This window comes from Leucoraja erinacea, chromosome 29, assembly GCF_028641065.1.
Source record: "Leucoraja erinacea ecotype New England chromosome 29, Leri_hhj_1, whole genome shotgun sequence".
Classification (NCBI taxonomy): domain Eukaryota; kingdom Metazoa; phylum Chordata; class Chondrichthyes; order Rajiformes; family Rajidae; genus Leucoraja; species Leucoraja erinaceus.
This window is the reverse complement of record NC_073405.1, coordinates 4,295,825-4,313,637: the sequence shown is the minus strand read 5'-3', so window position 1 is coordinate 4,313,637 and position 17,813 is coordinate 4,295,825. Positions and strand designations below refer to the sequence as shown.

General features: G+C 42.7%; 1 protein-coding gene across 1 annotated transcript in view; it reads left to right on the top strand.

The window, feature by feature from the left end:
- timm44 (translocase of inner mitochondrial membrane 44 homolog (yeast)) overlaps positions 1-17,813 on the top strand; it is a 68,267-nt gene that overhangs the window by 13,841 nt on the left and 36,613 nt on the right. The window contains exons 5-8 of the mRNA XM_055658367.1: positions 2,743-2,883; positions 11,768-11,907; positions 14,364-14,449; positions 14,561-14,653. Coding sequence (XP_055514342.1) covers positions 2,743-2,883; positions 11,768-11,907; positions 14,364-14,449; positions 14,561-14,653 — 460 coding nt within the window. The remainder of the gene's footprint in view (positions 1-2,742; positions 2,884-11,767; positions 11,908-14,363; positions 14,450-14,560; positions 14,654-17,813) is intronic.

The window sequence follows — 17,813 nt, the reverse complement described above, 5'->3', positions numbered from 1 at the left end:
CTTACTCTACATCAAATACTAGCCCAAAGTATTTATTAATTTAATGTCCCTTGCTTGTTTTCACTTTTACTCTATTTTCAAGTGTCTACTTTTGCATTTATTTTGAAATCTCTCGCAAGAGGTCAAAAGCCAGGGACTTTGATTTTGAAGTAATTATTGAAAAGATTAGAAGGGATTTCAACAGAATTTATTCTCGGCAAAAGATCTGGGCCTTGCAGCCTGAAAAGTAGCGGTGGAAACTTTCATGGTGTTTAGTAGCGCAGGGATATAGGCCAAACCTAGGCAGGTGAGACTAGTGCAGTTGGGACATGATAGTCGGTCTGGGCAAGTTGGGCCGAAGGGCCTGTTTCCACGCTGTACTGACTCTATGACTCTTGTATGTGCAGTTGAAGAGCCACGACCTTGATTCATGATCTAAAGGCCTGTGTTGGAAGGTAGCGTTGGAATGGATAATTTATTTTTGTCTGTTGCAGATTTGACCGACCAAATTTCTACCTGTACATTTCCTGAGCCTCTATTCTCCTTTATATATCTCATAGTCAGCAGGATCCATTTAAGTTTTTACTTTGAAGGTAGACTGTAAAATGCTGGAGTAACTCAGCAGGACAGGCAGCAACTCTGTAGAGAAGGAATAGGTGATATTTCGGGTCAAGGCCCTTCTTCAGACTTGGTCAGAGTCTGAAGAAGGGTCTCGACAGGAAACATCACCCATTCATTCTCCCTAGAGTTGTACCTGCCGCTGAGTTACTTGCGCATTTTGTGTCTACCTTCGATTTAAACCAGCATCTGCAGTTCTTGCCTAAAGATAGGTTTTTACTTTACCGTATGCACTGGTTTTAACTTATCATCCATTCAAGTCGATCTTATCTTGCCCTTAAAGGATAGAAGTTGGTTTTTATGCTTTAACAGAATTGCCCCGTGTACCGTGAAGATTCTGTATTTCATTCCTTTGAAACTAGGCTTATTTAAATATACAATAGAGTAAACCATCGCAGTAGCAGACCGGGTGGGGGAGATGGTGTCCGTTTTGCCGATTGTCCACCATAACTGAGAGAGGGGTGTAAACTTTAACCCAAGGCCAGGAGGGAAGAAACGTGGCGTTGTGGAGGGGAGGGATAAACAATTCACAGGCCAGGGAGCTGCAGAGTCCCGGCTACACACGCGGTGTGCAGGGGACGGGCTCAGTACTCACGCCCCTTCATGCTGCTCGCTCTCTCCACTCCCCCCAAACTTGTAGCTCCTGTCACGTGGTGCCAGCGGAAGTGGGTAACTGGCGGAGGTGGGGAGAGGGCGTTGCGACGGAAGCTTCGGTCCGCTGTAACCGAAATTTGTTGTATAGAGGTCCGTTAATGCGAGGGTTAATGTCTTTGTAGTTCATTTCACGTTTCTCCTTTTTGAGCGCGATGTTGAATTCAAGTATATTATGCAATTATATAAAGGACCACTCACCTTTGGGCTGTTAACTACATAAGTCCTTTTAATGGGACAAATGGCCTAATTTCTGCAGAATTGCTTGGTATCAGTGTTGAAACTCAGGAAACCCATGCAAAGCAGAGGTCCCTAATTTCCATGTAGCTGATTGCCAAGGGTTTCCTGCGTGCGTTCTGATGTTGAACACTCCATTGTCCCTTCCAGCAGCATTTACCTGGTAACTCAGGCGCGCACACAACATTCAACTATTCCAAGGGAGAAACATGCTTTTTCTGCTTTAATTGAAGGAGTGTTTATCGCTAAAAATATTCGATACCTAAAACACATGAAACAGCAAAAAGTATTTTCTTGTAAACCCTCCAGTCCCAGTAACATCTCCTGAATCTTCTCTGCGCCCTTGCAGCTTAATGACATCCTCCTTTTAGTTAGACAAAAATGCTGGAGAAACTCAGCGAGTGAGGCAGCATCTATGGAGCGAAGGAAATAGGCAACGTTTCGGGTCGTGACCCTTCTTCAGTCTGAATGACATCACGAATAAAGATACGAGACAACATTAAAGAATTTAACAACAAACATAAAAACCTTAACAACAATTTAACTTAATTAACAATTTAACAACAAACATAAAAACCTAAAATATCCATTGACTTGGCCGCCACAGCTTTCTGTGGCAAAGAACTCCACAGATTCACCACCCTCTGACTAACGAAATTCCTTCCCATCTCCTTCCTAAAGGAATGTCCTTTAATTCTGAGGCTATAACCTCTAGTCCTAGACTCTCCCACTAGTGGAAACACCCTCTCCACAACCACTCTATCCAAGCCTTTCACTATTCGACACATTTCAATGAGGTTCCCCCTCATTCTTCTTAACTCCGGTGAGTACAGGCCCAGTGCTGTCAAACGCTCATCATAAGTTAACCCACTCATTCCTGGGATCATTCTTGTAAACCTTCTCCAGGGCCAGCACATCCTTCCTCAGATATGATGCCCAAAATTGCTCACAATACTCCAAATGCAGCCTGACCAGCGCCTTATAGAGCCCCAGCATTGCATCCCTGTTTTTGTAATCTAGCCCTCTTGAAATAAATGCTAGCATTGCATTTGCCTTCTTTTTTGAGACCAGTAAAGTGAACACAGAGCTTTCAGCACCTACAGAACCGTATCTCTGCACGTGTCAGCACTGGGAAGAGAATTAATCTGCCCGGTTCACATGCGTCTGACGTTAGTGGAGTTTGACTCTTTACCTCATGAGCTTTTGAAGATTGTTGATTATCATATGTTTACTCACGTGTTGTTTTCTGCACCACAGAGCCTCGATGAAGTTGGCAAATCTGATATCGGTAAAAAAATCAGGGAAGGAGTGGAAGAAGCAGCGAAACAGTCTGCAGAAACTGTCAGCAGGAGCGGGGAGAAAATTGGGAAAACGACTGCTTTCAAAGCAATTTCTCAGGTAAATAATTCTAGCTACAGCAAATTGCTGCAATGAATCTGTTGACTGCAAGATACACCCATGTTCAAACTCAACATAGAAAATAGGTGCAGGAGTAGGCCAACGGCCCTTCAAGCCAGCACCTACCGCTATTCAATGTGATCATGGCTGATCATCCAAAATCAGTACCCCGTTCCTGCTTCCTCCCCATATCCCTTGATTCCGTTAGCCCTTAGAGCTAACTCTCTCTTGAATACATCATAGAATTTATACATTATAGAATTTATCTATATAAAATGAAATTTAGGCCATGTAGGTTAATTGTATACATGTTAATAGTAGGAAACTGCTTGGGTTTCCTCCGGTTGCTCTGGTTTGTCCCACATCCCAAAAACAAGCAGGTTTGTAGGTTCATCGCCCTCTGTAAATTGCCCCCAGTGTGTTGAGGGTGGAAGATGTGAAAGCTGGATAACATAGAACTAGTGTGAATGATGGCTGGAGTGGACTCGGTGGGCCATAGGGCCTGTTTCTATGCTGGGTCTCTAACTAAACTAGGATATTGCTGCTGAAAAGCTTAATCTTGTAATAATTTGGTTACCACAGCTGTCTTTGTGGCCCATATAGAAGTGGAGTGTGGAGTCTTATGACACCTACAAAGTTTAAATCCATCTTTGCTTTACTTGTAGTTCATTTCCTGAAATAGTTCATTTAAGATGAATCTATAATTGGATTCTTAGGCCCCCTTCGGTCATGGGCTGACCATGGGTGTCTCCAGGGTGCTATTCCCTATATGGAGGACGCCTGTGCGTGACTTTGGTTAACGTGGGGAGACTGGTGTACAGACAGCCACCACACGGTCCTTGACAGATCTGGGTCAGGATCCAGTGGCATGGAGTCCAAGACGACCGGAGACCCTTTTCTGCTGCAGCCTTCATCCGCCTTCCCAGCCGTTGTGACGCTCCACTGAGGTCAGCCATCGTCCTCCGCCTGTTCCACCGTTGAGGTCTTGGTTGGATTGCTCTTTGTCAGGGACCTCCCCCTCGACCGTACCGCCATGGGTGGCCCTACCAGGAGCATCGATAGCTCCAGACGGCATCACTCTCAGGATCTCAGGTCCACACAAGCTTCTCCACCACGACAAGGTGACAGTCCACGGAATAATGATAAATGCAGTCTTCCCCAATTCTGACAACAAACCAGAGATCAAGATATTGAGATCAAGATCTTGATCTCTGGTTCGTTGTGGTAAATTGCAAAAGCTGATATGCTTTATCCATAAGCACAGTGTTAAACAGAAACAGGCCCAAGGTTAGATTGGCACAGAAGAAATGCAACTTGTGTTTCACAGATGAGAAAACAAAATCAATGACCAAAAAATACCAACTAGGAAAAAATTGCTTTTAATACTCTTCCACTTCTCCTCCACACCATACTCTTGTTAGATCACTACTCTTTAGTTGTAATGTACCTCTAACATTTCATTGCCCATCCAGTATAGATAACCTATGCTAAAGAACATGACAGATATTTAGACTATGGATCATCATAAATGAATTATTGTTCACACAAGGATATTGATTAGTACGGGCATGAGGGGTTATGGGGAGAAGGCCGGAGAATGGGGTTAGGAGGGCGTGATAGATCAGCCATGATTGGCTGGCGGAGTAGACTTGATGGGCCGAGTGGCCTAATTCAGCTCCTATCACATATGACCTTATGGTATTTGATCGGAACCACAGAAAAGGAAGTTCCTAAATTGCAATCTTGATGATTTAGGCAGTGTTTGTGTTAAAACAAATACATCAATGTACTGGATTAAGACAAAAAAAAAGTATTTCCCTTAATCCAGCATATTGAAATATTAATGTTAACGCCAACAGCACTGCCTAAATCGTCCAGAATGGAATTTAGGAACTTCCCATTCTGTGGTTCCGTTCAATGTCGAGTGGTTCAGCACACACTGTGCACCAGGGGGCACTAATGCTCTCTTTAATTGCGAGATTTAGTTTTCATTTTGAACCGTCGAACTAATATATAAGATGCTTCAGTCTGAAGAAGGATTTCGGCCCGAAACGTTGCCTATTTCCTTCGCTCCATAGATGCTGCTGCACCCGCTGAGTTTCTCCAGCTTTTTTGTGTAACCTATAAGATGCTGTTTCTTGCCATTATTCCTAAACTTCACCACTGTGTGGTTTAAATCCATTCTCCGCTCTGCATTTGTTGGGTGTGCCTTGTGTTGATATATTTGTTGCCACGGCAAGTTCTTGTGACTCTAAGTGGAGATAGATGTGTTGAAGCACATGCCCAGTTCAGGGGTTAATAATGTAGCTGTTTCATTGCTGTGGAAGTGTGCTCTCCTCAACATCGAGCATGAGATGGTGATGGAAACCTTCAATTTGATGTGTGTAGGAAGGAACTGCAGATGCTGGTTTACACCAAAGATAGACACACAAAATGCTGGAGTAGCTCAGCGGGACAGGCAGCATCTCTGAGTAGAAGGAACGGGTCGAGATCCTTCTCCAGTCTGAAGAATTACTCCAGCTTTTTGTGTCAGATTTGAAATAGGGTATCGACCCGATATGTCACCCATTCCTTCTACCCAGAGATGCTGCCTGTCCCGCTGAGTTACTCCGGCATTTTGTGTCTATCTTCAACTTGATTTGCATCTCGTCGGTGCCACTTGTGAAATTTGTTGTGTAGCCTCCTCCTCCTCCCCTTTCACCACCATCATTAAAAGGCACGACTTCCTGGGATATGGGTTCCAGAATTGACAACTCCAAAAGAAGCTATTTCAATTTGTAAAGTACCTATAAAGTAGCAATATGACCTACAGCACCATGTCTCAATTTAGGCAGCAGCAATAGACCTGTGGCTTTGCGCTGTCCACGGGCGCCCTGGGGGATTTCCGGGACCGCTGGGTACCGCGGGGGGTTGAACGTATAAAATAGTTGTATAATAATTTATCGTTCGTCGTGTATTATGGTGGTGGGTTCTGTTTTGTTTTTTTCTGTATTGTATCATTTTAATTTTTGAATACATATTTTTGATTAAAAAAAAATAGAGCTGTGGCTCCAGCTTCTGTCCTGAACTGAGGGAAACACAAATATGATATTTCTCCTGCTTTAGAACATGTTAACACACTGAAAAGACTCACTGTGATAAAACAGTGATTGTGGAATCAGACTCAATATATGGATAGGACAAGTTTGGTGGGATATGGACCAAGCGCAGGCAGGTGGGACTAGTGTAGCTGGGACATGTTGGCCGGTGTGGGAAAATCGGGCCGAAGGGCCTGTTTCAACACTGTATAATTCTATGAATCGATATTGTCACTGTGTAAACAAAATCCTGGCAATTGCATTAAACAGAAAATAAATGGGATTTTCGCCTAGGCCGTGGACAATTTATTTCCCCTGCATTTTTCAGTAGGAGAACACAAATTGCAGCTTCAATCAAAGATAAAAATTGGAAAGGTCCAATTATCCAGCAGTGAATTTATCCTGACAGTGGTGTGTTGACCTTTCCTGTTTGAGCATTTCAGCTGCGCAATTTTTTAAAATATAAGAAATCATCTTTAGTATTCAGTTGACTGGGGCTGCAGGCTCTTGGAAAGACATGAAGTCTATTTAAATGAGGATTACCTCCCACAGATACAGAAGCAATAACTTGTTGACTTTATATACCACTTTATGGTTTCTGTACTTGTTGGTTTGTGCAGCCACAGGTGTTCAGGGGAATTGGTCATTAATGGTTTTGCCAAGGCTGCAGATAAATCTGCCGATCACACAGAAGTAGTTTCCGCGGAAGAAGAGATTGATTCATTGAAATGATGTGCTGAGATTTCGTGCAATAGTTTTTCTTACTGTGAAGTTGACTCGCATGACAGAACAATTGATAGATGGATTAGATATTGTCTCAGTTACCAGGGGAAACGTCCCAATTTTGGGAAAGTCTCATGGAATCTTTTATTCCCATCTGAAAGGGCAATCAAGCGTCAGTATGTAGAAGGTTCTCGACCCGAAACGTCACCCATTCCTTCTCTCCAGAGACGCTGCCTGTCCCGCTGAGTTACTCCAGCAACTTGTGCCTATCTACGATTTAAACCAGATCTTGCAGTTCTTTCCTACACAGGGCAATCAAGGACAGCATCTTGGGTAGTGCATCATTCCCCCATTACTGTGAGGAGGTGATTGTCTGGTTTGTGTGCTCATCTTTGAAGAGAGCATAAATCCACCTTCGACACAAACTATCCCAACAGCACAACTTGCGAGTTGAGCTAAATAATGATTCTCCTAAATAGACACAAAATGCTGAAGTAACCCAGTGGGTCAAGCAGCATCTCTGGATAAAAGAAGTAGGCGACGTTTCGGGTTGAGACCCTTCTACAGACTGTGTGTCTGGGGAGAGAGAAACCAGAGGTATGAAAAGGTGCAAAGAACTAATGAATGAAAGAATAAATTAATATCTTTCATTCATTTGCATCGACTACATCACAGTATGGTATGGCAACTGCTCTGTCTCCGACCGGAAGGCATTGCAGAGGGTGGTGAAAATTGCCCAACGCATCACCGGTTCCTTGCTCCCCTCCATTGAGTCTGTCCAAAGCAAGCGCTGTCTGCGGAGGGCGCTCAGCATCGCCAAGAACTGCTCTCACCCCAACCATGGACTGTTTACCCTCCTACCATCCGGGAGGCGCTACAGGTCTCTCCGTTGCCGAACCAGCAGGTCGAGGAACAGCTTCTTTCCGGCGGCTGTCACTCTACTCAACAACGTACCTCGGTGACTGCCAATCACCCCCCCCCCCCCCCCGGACACTTATTATTATTTATTCAAATCGTTTGCTATGTCGCTCTTCCAGGGAGATGCTAAATGCATTTCGTTGTCTCTGTACTGTACACTGACAATGACAATTAAAATTGAATCTGAATCTGAATCATTTGTTCCGAACCGTTTCATACCTCTAAGCTCCCTCTCCCGTGTCTCTCTGTCTGAAGAAGTGTCCCGGCCCGGATCATCACCTACTTTTCTCCAGAGATGCTGCCTGACCGGCTGAGTTGCTCCAGCATTTTGTGTCTATCACCGGTGTAAGCCAGAATCTACACCTCCTTCCTGCACATAATTATTCTCTCTTTCTTTCCTGACACACTCCAGTCTTTGTGGCTGCCGTGATTACTGTGCCTGACTGGAACCAAGTAGCCAATAGTCTGGGCATTTTGGGTAAACTGCAATGTTTGATAAAAGTAATGTGCAACCAAGATTGAGTGTAATAGCATTTAAGAAGGAACTGCAGATGCTGGAAAATCGGAAGGTACACAAAAATGCTGGAGAAACTCAGCGGGTGCAGCAGCATCTATGGAGCGAAGGAAATAGGCGACGTTTCGGGACGAAACGTCGCCTATTTCCTTCGCTCCATAGATGCTGCTGCGCCCGCTGAGTTTCTCCAGCATTTTTGTCTACGTTCTTATTTATTTGTCAGTTTGTACCGTGCTTTCTTAAAATATGTGCAGAATTATGTGTGATGTTTTTTCAACCGAAGGAGAGTAAACAAATATGTGAACATAAAGTTTAGTTTACTGTCACGTGTACCGAGGTACAGCGAAAAGCTTTTGTTGCGTGCTACCCAGTCTGCAGAAAGATAATACAATGGTTACAATCGAGCCATTCACAAGTGTACAGATACATGATAAGGGAATAACGTTCAGTGCAAGATAAAGCCTTTGCTCCATAGATGCTGCTGCACCCGCTGAGTTTCTCCAGCATTGTTGTGTACCTTTTAAGTGTAATAGCAAATGACCACAACCCAAAACTATCAGCAAAAAGAAATTAACATTTTGCAACCATCTGATAGACTTTAGAGATACAGCACGGAAACAGGCCCTACGGCCCACCAAGTCCGTGCTGACCAGCGATCACCCTACACACACCTACACACTAGGGACAATTTACAATTTTACCAAAGCCAATTAACCTAAAAAAAAAACTGTATATCTTTGGAGTGTGGGAGGAAACCGACGAAAACCCACGTGGTCACAGGGAGAATGTACAGACAATGTCCATAGTCAGGATCGAACCTGGGTCTCCGAAGCCATGCAGCAACTCAGGGCGCCACAGTGCTGCTCATTTGCCATTCTGTGCCCCCGCGCTTCAGCTGAGGCAGTGTTCCAGAAATGAAAGTGACAGTGAGACTTTACAGCAGATTTGTGCGACTGCTCCTTCAGAAATCACACCAAAGATGTTGAGGCAAGTAAATCTGGATAAGTCTCACAGGAAACATGAGTGCCGGGACATTTAATCGCCTCTGGGAATCATTGCTATTATCTGAGTTGGCTGAGTATCAATGCCTGGATTTGAAGTACTTATGGAAATTGGGACTTGAGTCACATAGTCAGAAGTTAGCCTTCCTGGGAAAAGTACCTGGGCAGGCAAAAGTAAATGGAAATTCAGTTCAGCTATTATATTTAAATCAAGGGTGTTTTAGAAGTCTTTAAGTATAGGAGCAGGGAGATTCTACTGCAGTTGTACAGGGTCTTGGTGAGACTACTTGATTGCCACTTTCATTTCACTGCACATCTCGTATGTGTATGTGACAAATAAACTTGACTTGACTTGACCACACCTGGAGTATTGCGTACAGTTTTGGTCTCCTAATCTGAGGAATGACATTCTTGCCATAGAGGGAGTACAGAGAAGGTTCACCAGACTGATTCCTGGGATGTCAGGACTTTCATATGAAGAAAGACTGGATAGACTCGGTTTGTACTCGCTAGAATTTAGAAGATTGAGGGGGGATCTTATAGAAATTTACAAAATTCTTAAGGGGTTGGACAGGCTAGATGCAGGAAGATTATTCCCGATGTTGGGGAAGTCCAGAACAAGGGGTCACAGTTTAAGGATAAGGGGGAAATCTTTTAGGACCGAGATGAGGAAAACATTTTTCACACAGAGAGTGGTGAATCTCTGGAATTCTCTGCCACAGAAGGTAGTTGAGGCCAGTTCATTGGCTATATTTAAGAGGGAGTTAGATGTGGCCCTTGTGGCTAAAGGGATCAGGGGGTATGGAGAGAAGGCAGGTACAGGATACTGAGTTGGATGATCAGCCATGATCATATTGAATGGCGGTGCAGGCTCGAAGGGCCGAATGGCCTACTCCTGCACCTATTTTCTATGTTTCTAGAGGTCTTTATGGTGCAATAGTTTTGAAATCATTTACTATAATACTCATACGGTATGACTGATTTTTGTCCAAGTGTTGGAGCAGTAAATAAGTATGTAAATGTTATTGAAACTGACTCCATCTAATGATTTTCTATTCACTAGTGCACGTTTCTTAAAGTCAATAAGCATTACAGAATTAAACACACTGATGCCGCCACTTGCCTCAATGCAGTGTATAAAGACGCCATCTGGCAAGGAGGCTAAATAACTGAAGAGAGACACTAGACACATTAAGACAGAATTGATGTTTAACGCTTTGCTCCATCTCCTCGAGGCAATCGACTTGCATGAGATCTGTGTGGGACGTGATTCTGTAGGGACTCGCGACACAGAATTACTTCACTCGTTGCCATTCATCATGCTCACTTTAAGTATCATTAATTTGTTCAAAAATGGGTAAACCGCGCTTGTCCAGTTCACTCGGATATTGACTTAAATATTCCAGAATCTTGGGGCAGCAACCAGTCGTCGGAGCAGACACTAATTTTCTTTCTCTTTTGTTCACCCTGGGGAACTGCAGGCAAGTGACCTTCTCCTACTTTAGATTCATGAACTAATCACTTGGTTTAGAACATAAATAAATTGATATCTATTATGAAACACATTTTTGATAAGCTGTGATGGAGTTTTGAATTATTTACTGTGAGACATGGTGCATTGGAGCATCTGCTAACACTCCAAATCTAACTCATTAATGTTCAATGAGAACAGGCAAGGGATCACCTGACGCAGTGTCGTATCATTTATTTAAAATCCAGTTTGCAAGCAAGGAGGAAGGAACCTTCATCGACATTCTAACCCCTCGAGTAGAGCAAAAACGATTTGAAACTTTCTTTCAAATTGTGTAATTTCATTCCACAATGTCATAAATACCACAATTCATCACTATCACTAAATAATAGTTGCTTATCACTAAATCATAGAACAGAATCTCATAGTCTAGTATCAAATATTGTTTTGCTTGTTTCTTGAGCTGCCTGAAGGTTTGTGTACTCATATTCAGCCGTGGATATCAATAGTTTCTCACTGAATAAGATGCATCTGAGCAGAAGAATGATTGTTCCGAAATTTGACTTTACAATATAAGTATTGACTGACGTATGGGTTGGATATAGCCTGTGTGTATTTAATAGCTGAGGGTGAGGCTAAGATAGCTTCTTATCATGCATACTGAGGTACAGGGAAAAGCTTTTTTGCTGCATGCTATCCAGTCAGCGGAAAGACTATACATGATTCGTCCACAGAGTACAAATACAAGATATGGAAATAATGTTTAGTGCGAGATAAAGTCCAGTGAAGTGAAGTCCGATTAAAGATAGTCCGAGGGTCTCCAATGAGGTAAATGAGAGGTCAGGTTGGTGATAGGAGAGCGATCATGACCTACCATCTACCTCATTGGAGACTCTTGGTTTATCTTTGATGCAGCTGGTCCAGTTTGCTCTACCATAGTGCCCTGCTACTGTGTTGTCACTTCTTCACATTCAATATCATTAATTTAGGTAAAATGTTGGTAAACCCAGATAACATGCACCTAATTCCCGTTGATGCCTTGCTTTCTTATGCTGCTATTTTTTATTTATTGATGAGACTAGAAGGGAGGGACATGGCATGGAAAATTGTGACAGTGAAATGTTTTTTCTGCTGCGATTGTTTCGCACCATCATCAGTTTTACTCCTTTGCTTCCTGCAGAGTGTTGAATCTGTGAAGAAGGAACTAGATGAGAGTGTCCTTGGCCAGAGTGGGACCTACCGGTCACCGTCATTGCTGAGGAAAAGAAGTGACTTTTTAAAAGATAAAGACAAGGAGGAAAAAATATTTGAACCAAATGAGTATGTGATGCTTTGTCCACCTTTATCTCTCGACGATTTTCACTATGTGCTGCTCAACCTCTGGTAACTCATCCATGTGATCATTGTTAAAGTTTGAGCCATGGAAGTTTGAACAACCCTTTCACCCGCACAACAAAACAAGATCACCAGCTTTTATAAGCCTCACCAGTTCAGTTTAGTTTATTGTCACGTGTACCGAGGTACAGTGAAAAGCTTTTTGTTGCGTGCTAACCAGTGAGCAGAAAGACAATACATGATTACAATCGATCCATCTACAGCAGTGGTTCCCAACCTTTTTTTGGCCATGCCCCACCTAATCACCTCTAAAATCCTGATGCCCCCCCCATGTGGTGATATATAATTCTTATCATTTAAAATAAAGACCTTTTTTACCCAAAAAAAATTATTTACTCAAAATAACATCTGAAACATAAACTACCTGATGGAAAATCCAAAAAAATAAAAATCGAAAATTTGGACCCAGACCTCCTCAGTCGCGCTCAATTGCCCCCCCTTAAAAATCAAATTGCCCCCCTGTGGGGCGTACGCCCCACGTTGGGAACCACTGATCTACAGTGTATAGATACATGATACAAGACTTTTTGCATTCCATCACAGTGAGGAGGTGCCTGGTGAACTCACTGTGGTGGATGTTAATTTGTGTTTATTGTGTGTTTTTGTCAATTTTATTATATGTATGACTGCAAGGCAACGAAATTTCGTTCAAACCGAAAGGTCTGAAAGACAATAAAGGCTACTTTGCCTTTGAAGGGAATCAGGTTTAGTGCAAGGTAAAGCCAGCAATGTCCCATCAAGGATAGTCTAAGGGTCATCAAAGAGGTAGGTAGTAGTTCAGCACTACTCTCTGGTTATGGTAGGATGATTCAGTTGCCATATCAGCCCTGCATCTTAAGAGTAATCGGGGCTATTTTTTTACTCGTGGACCTTTTTCATCATGCTGAAAAATCGTCCCGACTTACCTGATGCCCTGAGTACCTAAGGCTGGCATAACGAGCCGCTACGATATATCCACGGACTCCTACGGACTCGTTACGAACATTCTGCGAATTTGAAAACTCGGGAGAATTCGTGAATAACAGGAGAATTTGTGAATACATTTCATTTTCATTTTCATTCAATTCATCATACAAATTCATTTCACTTGCACTTTATGTGCAATGTGACGAATAAAACTGATTGATTGATTGATTGAATAACTCGGGAAAGTGGGACAGGCCCTTTAGCAAAAGGATTGGGAGTAGGGATGAGGGTGAATTGGGAGATCCGTGGGTAAGACTGAACAAATGATTTCAGAGGATTTTTTTAATGGGTTATAAATAGGGAAGAGCAGGTAGGTTTCATTATCATTCCCAACAAAAGCGCTGCGATGAAAAGAATAGTTGCGAATAGTGGGTCAAAGTTTTCAGATAACCTGAAACTCGGAAACGTCGCGACTGATAAAGATCTTAACAACTGACTTCACAAGGAAATTGACTCGGTGAAGTGGGGAAAGATGTGGCAAATGAAGTTGAACAAAGCTTATGATGCGATTCATTTTGGAAGAAGTAATGAGAGTTGCAATATAATCTCAGTAACATGGATTGAATGTGGTAAGTGCAGAAAATGGGTGTTTATACACAGCAATCTTAGAAGATGGTATCGTAGGAGGAAATCAATGACCATATCTCAAAGTGGAGGTGATAATGATGAAAAGAAAAACAAATACAGCCATTGTGGATTTTATTTGTAATCTTGAACACAGCAGACCCAAACATTTGTGATCATTAGATGCCAAGGACTCATTAGGAAAAATGGCAAGGAAGGCTGGGTCAACAATTTGTTTCGGAACTCCTGAAGGAAGCGAACCGCCTCTATTGCAGAAAGTACGGTCAATGGATTATTAATTCAAAATATTATTTTGTTTAACTGAACTGACTTTCAGCAAACCAATGCGTAGGAAGTAACTGCAGATGCTGATTTAAACCAAAGAGAGACACAAAATGCTGGAGTAACTCAGCAGGACAATCAGCATCGCTGGAGAGAATGAATGGGTGATGTTTCGGGTCTAGACCCTTCTTCATACAGTCACCCATTCCTTCTCTCCAGAGATGCTGCTTGTCCTGCTGAGTTACACCAGCATTTTGTGTCTATGTTCAGCAAACCATTGCTCAGTATCAAAGGGCACCATCCTTAATGCTGTGGCTAACTGGTTGCACCGACTAGCGTCTAGCTGACATCAGCTAGTTCAGCACAGGCGGGCACCTACACATTGCAACCGTGTAAAAACCTAACCCTAATCCTTTCAATCTACACAGAGACTTTTATAGACCAATCCATCCCAATTGTGAAGAATTTGCTATTCAGATGTTGAATTGAATTTATAGAGTTAAATAGTTATTTGTCATCATTAACCACACTCCAAGCAAAAATGTTAAATGTTAATGATTGTTTTACAGAGAAGCGATGGGAATGGTGCTGCACAAAGACTCAAAATGGTACCAGCAATGGATGGAATTCAAGGATAATAACGTTGTCTTTAACAGTTAAGACCAATTTCTTTGTGTTCACTTATTTTCTCCTGACACTATTTGGATTTATCAAGCTATCAGTTACTTACAGCGATATAAATGTAATGTTCTCTCTTCCCTTATAGGGTTCTTTGAAATGAAAATGAAATACGATGAAAGTGATAACACTTTTATTCGAGCATCGCGAGCCTTAACTGACAAAGTGTCTGATTTGATTGGTAAGTGGGATGATGTGGGAGCTAACTCTGGTGTGGAGGTGGGAGCTGAAAGAAATATATCAGACCTAGAGATTTCAAAAATAAAGGTCCCTGTCTAAGATCAACAAGGAAGACCGTACCAGACTATAGGGCGCACAGAGGTAGAGCTGCTGCTCTAGAAATCCAGGGTTCAACCCTGACCTTGGGTGCCGTCTGTGTAGATTTTCCACGTTCTCCCTTTGGTTGTGTCCAGATACTCCAGTTTCGTCCCACTTCCCAAATATGTGTTGGGGTGTATATTAATTGGCCACTGTAAATAAAAATGCCCCTAGTAGACACAAAATGCTGGAGTAACTCAGCGGGTCAGGCAGCATCTCTGGAGAGAAGGGATGGGTGACCTTTCGGGTCGAGATCCTTCTTCAGACTGATCAGTCTCGACCCGAAACGTCACCAATTCCTTCTCTCCAGAGATGCTGCCTGTCCCGCTGTGTTACTGCAGCATTGTGTGTCTACCTTCGATTCAAGCCAGCATCTGCAATTCTTTCCTACACAAAATGCCCCTAGTGTAGGGTATAAATGTAAAAGTGGGATAACATAGAACTAGTGTGAACGGGTGAACAATTGTTGGCATGGACTCGAAAGGGATGAAGGCATGTTTTATCTCTAAACTAAACTAAATGTGTAGCAATTCTTCTCAAAACACCAGAATGTAATAACATTTATCTTGGAATTTGCAACCTTCATTCCGCTCCATTACATCATTTCCTAGTAATAGATATTTAAATAGTTTGCCGTTGTATATTAAGATACCATTTGTTCTGGGAAATGGATAAAAACAGACTGGAGATGTGACTGAAGAAATGGTGTTGTTGCTAGATTTCAGGCAGGATTTTGAAGTTAGAAATTAGAAAATGCATCTGCGAACTATTTTAGTTTCAGTTCAGTTTATTGTCACGTGACCAAGGTCACAGTGAAAAGTGTTTTGTTGCGTGCTAACCAGTCAGCAAAAAGACAATACATGATTGCAATCCATTGATTTGCAGTGTTTAGATACCCGATGAGGGAATAACGTTTAGTGCAAGGTAAAGCCAGCAAAGTCCGATCAAGGATTGTCCGAGGGTCATCAAAGAGGTAGATAGTCGTTCAGCACTGCTCTCTGGTTGTGGTAGGATGATTCCGTTTCTTGATAACAGCTGGAAAGAAACTGTCCCCGAAACTGGTAATGTGCGTATTTACACTTCTATACCTTTTGCCCGATGGGAGAGGGGAGAAGAGGGAATGGACGGGGTGCGACTCGTCCTTGATTACGCTGCTGGCCTTGTCGAGGCAGCGTGCAGTACGAATGGAGTCAATAGAAGGGAGGTTGGCTTGTGTGGTGGTCTGGGCTGCTGCGTCCACAGCCCACTGCAATTTATTGCTGTCTTGGGTGGAGCTGTTCGCAAACCAAGCTGTGATGGATCCTGATAAAATGCTTTGTGTGGTGCATCTGTAGAAGTTGGTGAGAGTTGCAGGGGACATGCCAAACTTCCTAAGCCTTCTAAGGAAGTAGAGACGCTGGTGTGCTTTCATGGTCATTGCTTCAATTGGGATCTATGTTGTAGATATAGCAGGGGACGTTGACAGAAAGTGTTTTGGGTGCTGGGAGAGTTGTAGGGGGACTTTTGATTATGACCATGGTTGAACAAGGGAAGCGGAGGAGGAGGACTGTCTGAACTGTATTGCCTGCCACTACAGTGGAGAATGCTGTGGTGGATGTCTGTGTTGAATTATGTTGTGTATTATGTCCTTTTTTTAATTGTAATGCAGCATGGTAAATTACATTTCACTGCACCTTATGATGAAAGTGACAAATAAATTTGAACTTGAACTTGGATAAGTGATCCTGAAGTTGATGTTTTTTTGGATCAGGAGTTGGTGATTTTTGAGAAAATTAATGACAAAGTTGTGAAGGTATGTTGCAGTTAATATATCTTTTGATAGGGTGTTGTCGGATGCAATTTAATAGGCTGAAGTGGAAGATATGTCAGCCTTTACAAAGTACTGTATACATCTTTTTATTGTGATCGGTATCGTGGCCAAGGCCACGTCACGAGTCCTTAAATAATATTACGCCAGAGATGAAAGGTTTGAGATGATGCCACACTTAACTTTGTGACGTGCGATCTATGAATAATTGATCAAAGAGCCCATTGATTTTCTTGGTGGAATACTGGTTGTACAGTTTTTAATCGACACATTGATTGAGCTGAAGCAGTTCTGAAGACTGAGATGCCTTAACCAGAAAGGAAGGAAGGAAGGAAGTCCTGATGCAGTTCACACTATGACTGGAGTCCTAACATGGAACTCATCCCTCAGCAAGCAAAGCAAGAATTTCATTGTCCTGCCAGGGACACATGACAATAAACTCTCTTAACTCTAGTAGGCCTTTCCCTTGACATTTCCCACCACTTTGTCATACAGTAGTCGTTTTCTTCATCTGCTGGCATGGTGTATGTTACTGGTTGTCTCCCGTGTCCCAGCGAGACGTTTATCAACAACATTGGATAAAGAAAGGATTTTTTTGTTGAAGTGACTTGTATTTCACTGTCTGTTGCTCCTCTCAATCATCTTTTTTTATAGTCCACTGGTTGCCACTTGATGCTGTTTGCTTTTGTTTCTCAAATGTTCTCTCTCTCTCCCCTCTGTTCCATCTGTAAACTGACCTCATCCACTCGGTGTTCTGCTATTCTACTGATTATTTCACCCTACTGCACATTACTTGCTCTTAGTGTTGACAGAACTTCAGCCAGCGTGCAGCTCTGTGCCTACATCACTATGTCCTGATTTCCTCTGTAGATTGATCAAATCAAATCAAATCCAATCTTATAGAAACGTACAAAATTCTTAAGGGGTTGGACAGGCTAGATGCAGGAAGATTGTTCCCGATGTTAGGGAAGTCCAGGACAAGGGGTCACAGCTTAAGGATAAGGGGGAAACCCTTTAAAACCGAGATGAGAAGAACTTTTTTCACACAGAGAGTGGTGAATCTCTGGAACTCTCTGCCACAGAGGGTAGTTGAGGCCAGTTCATTGGCTATATTTAAGAGGGAGTTAGATGTGGCCCTTGTTGCGAAGGGGATCAGGGGGTATGGAGAGAAGGCAGGTACTGGGTACTGAGTTGGATGATCAGCCATGATCATATT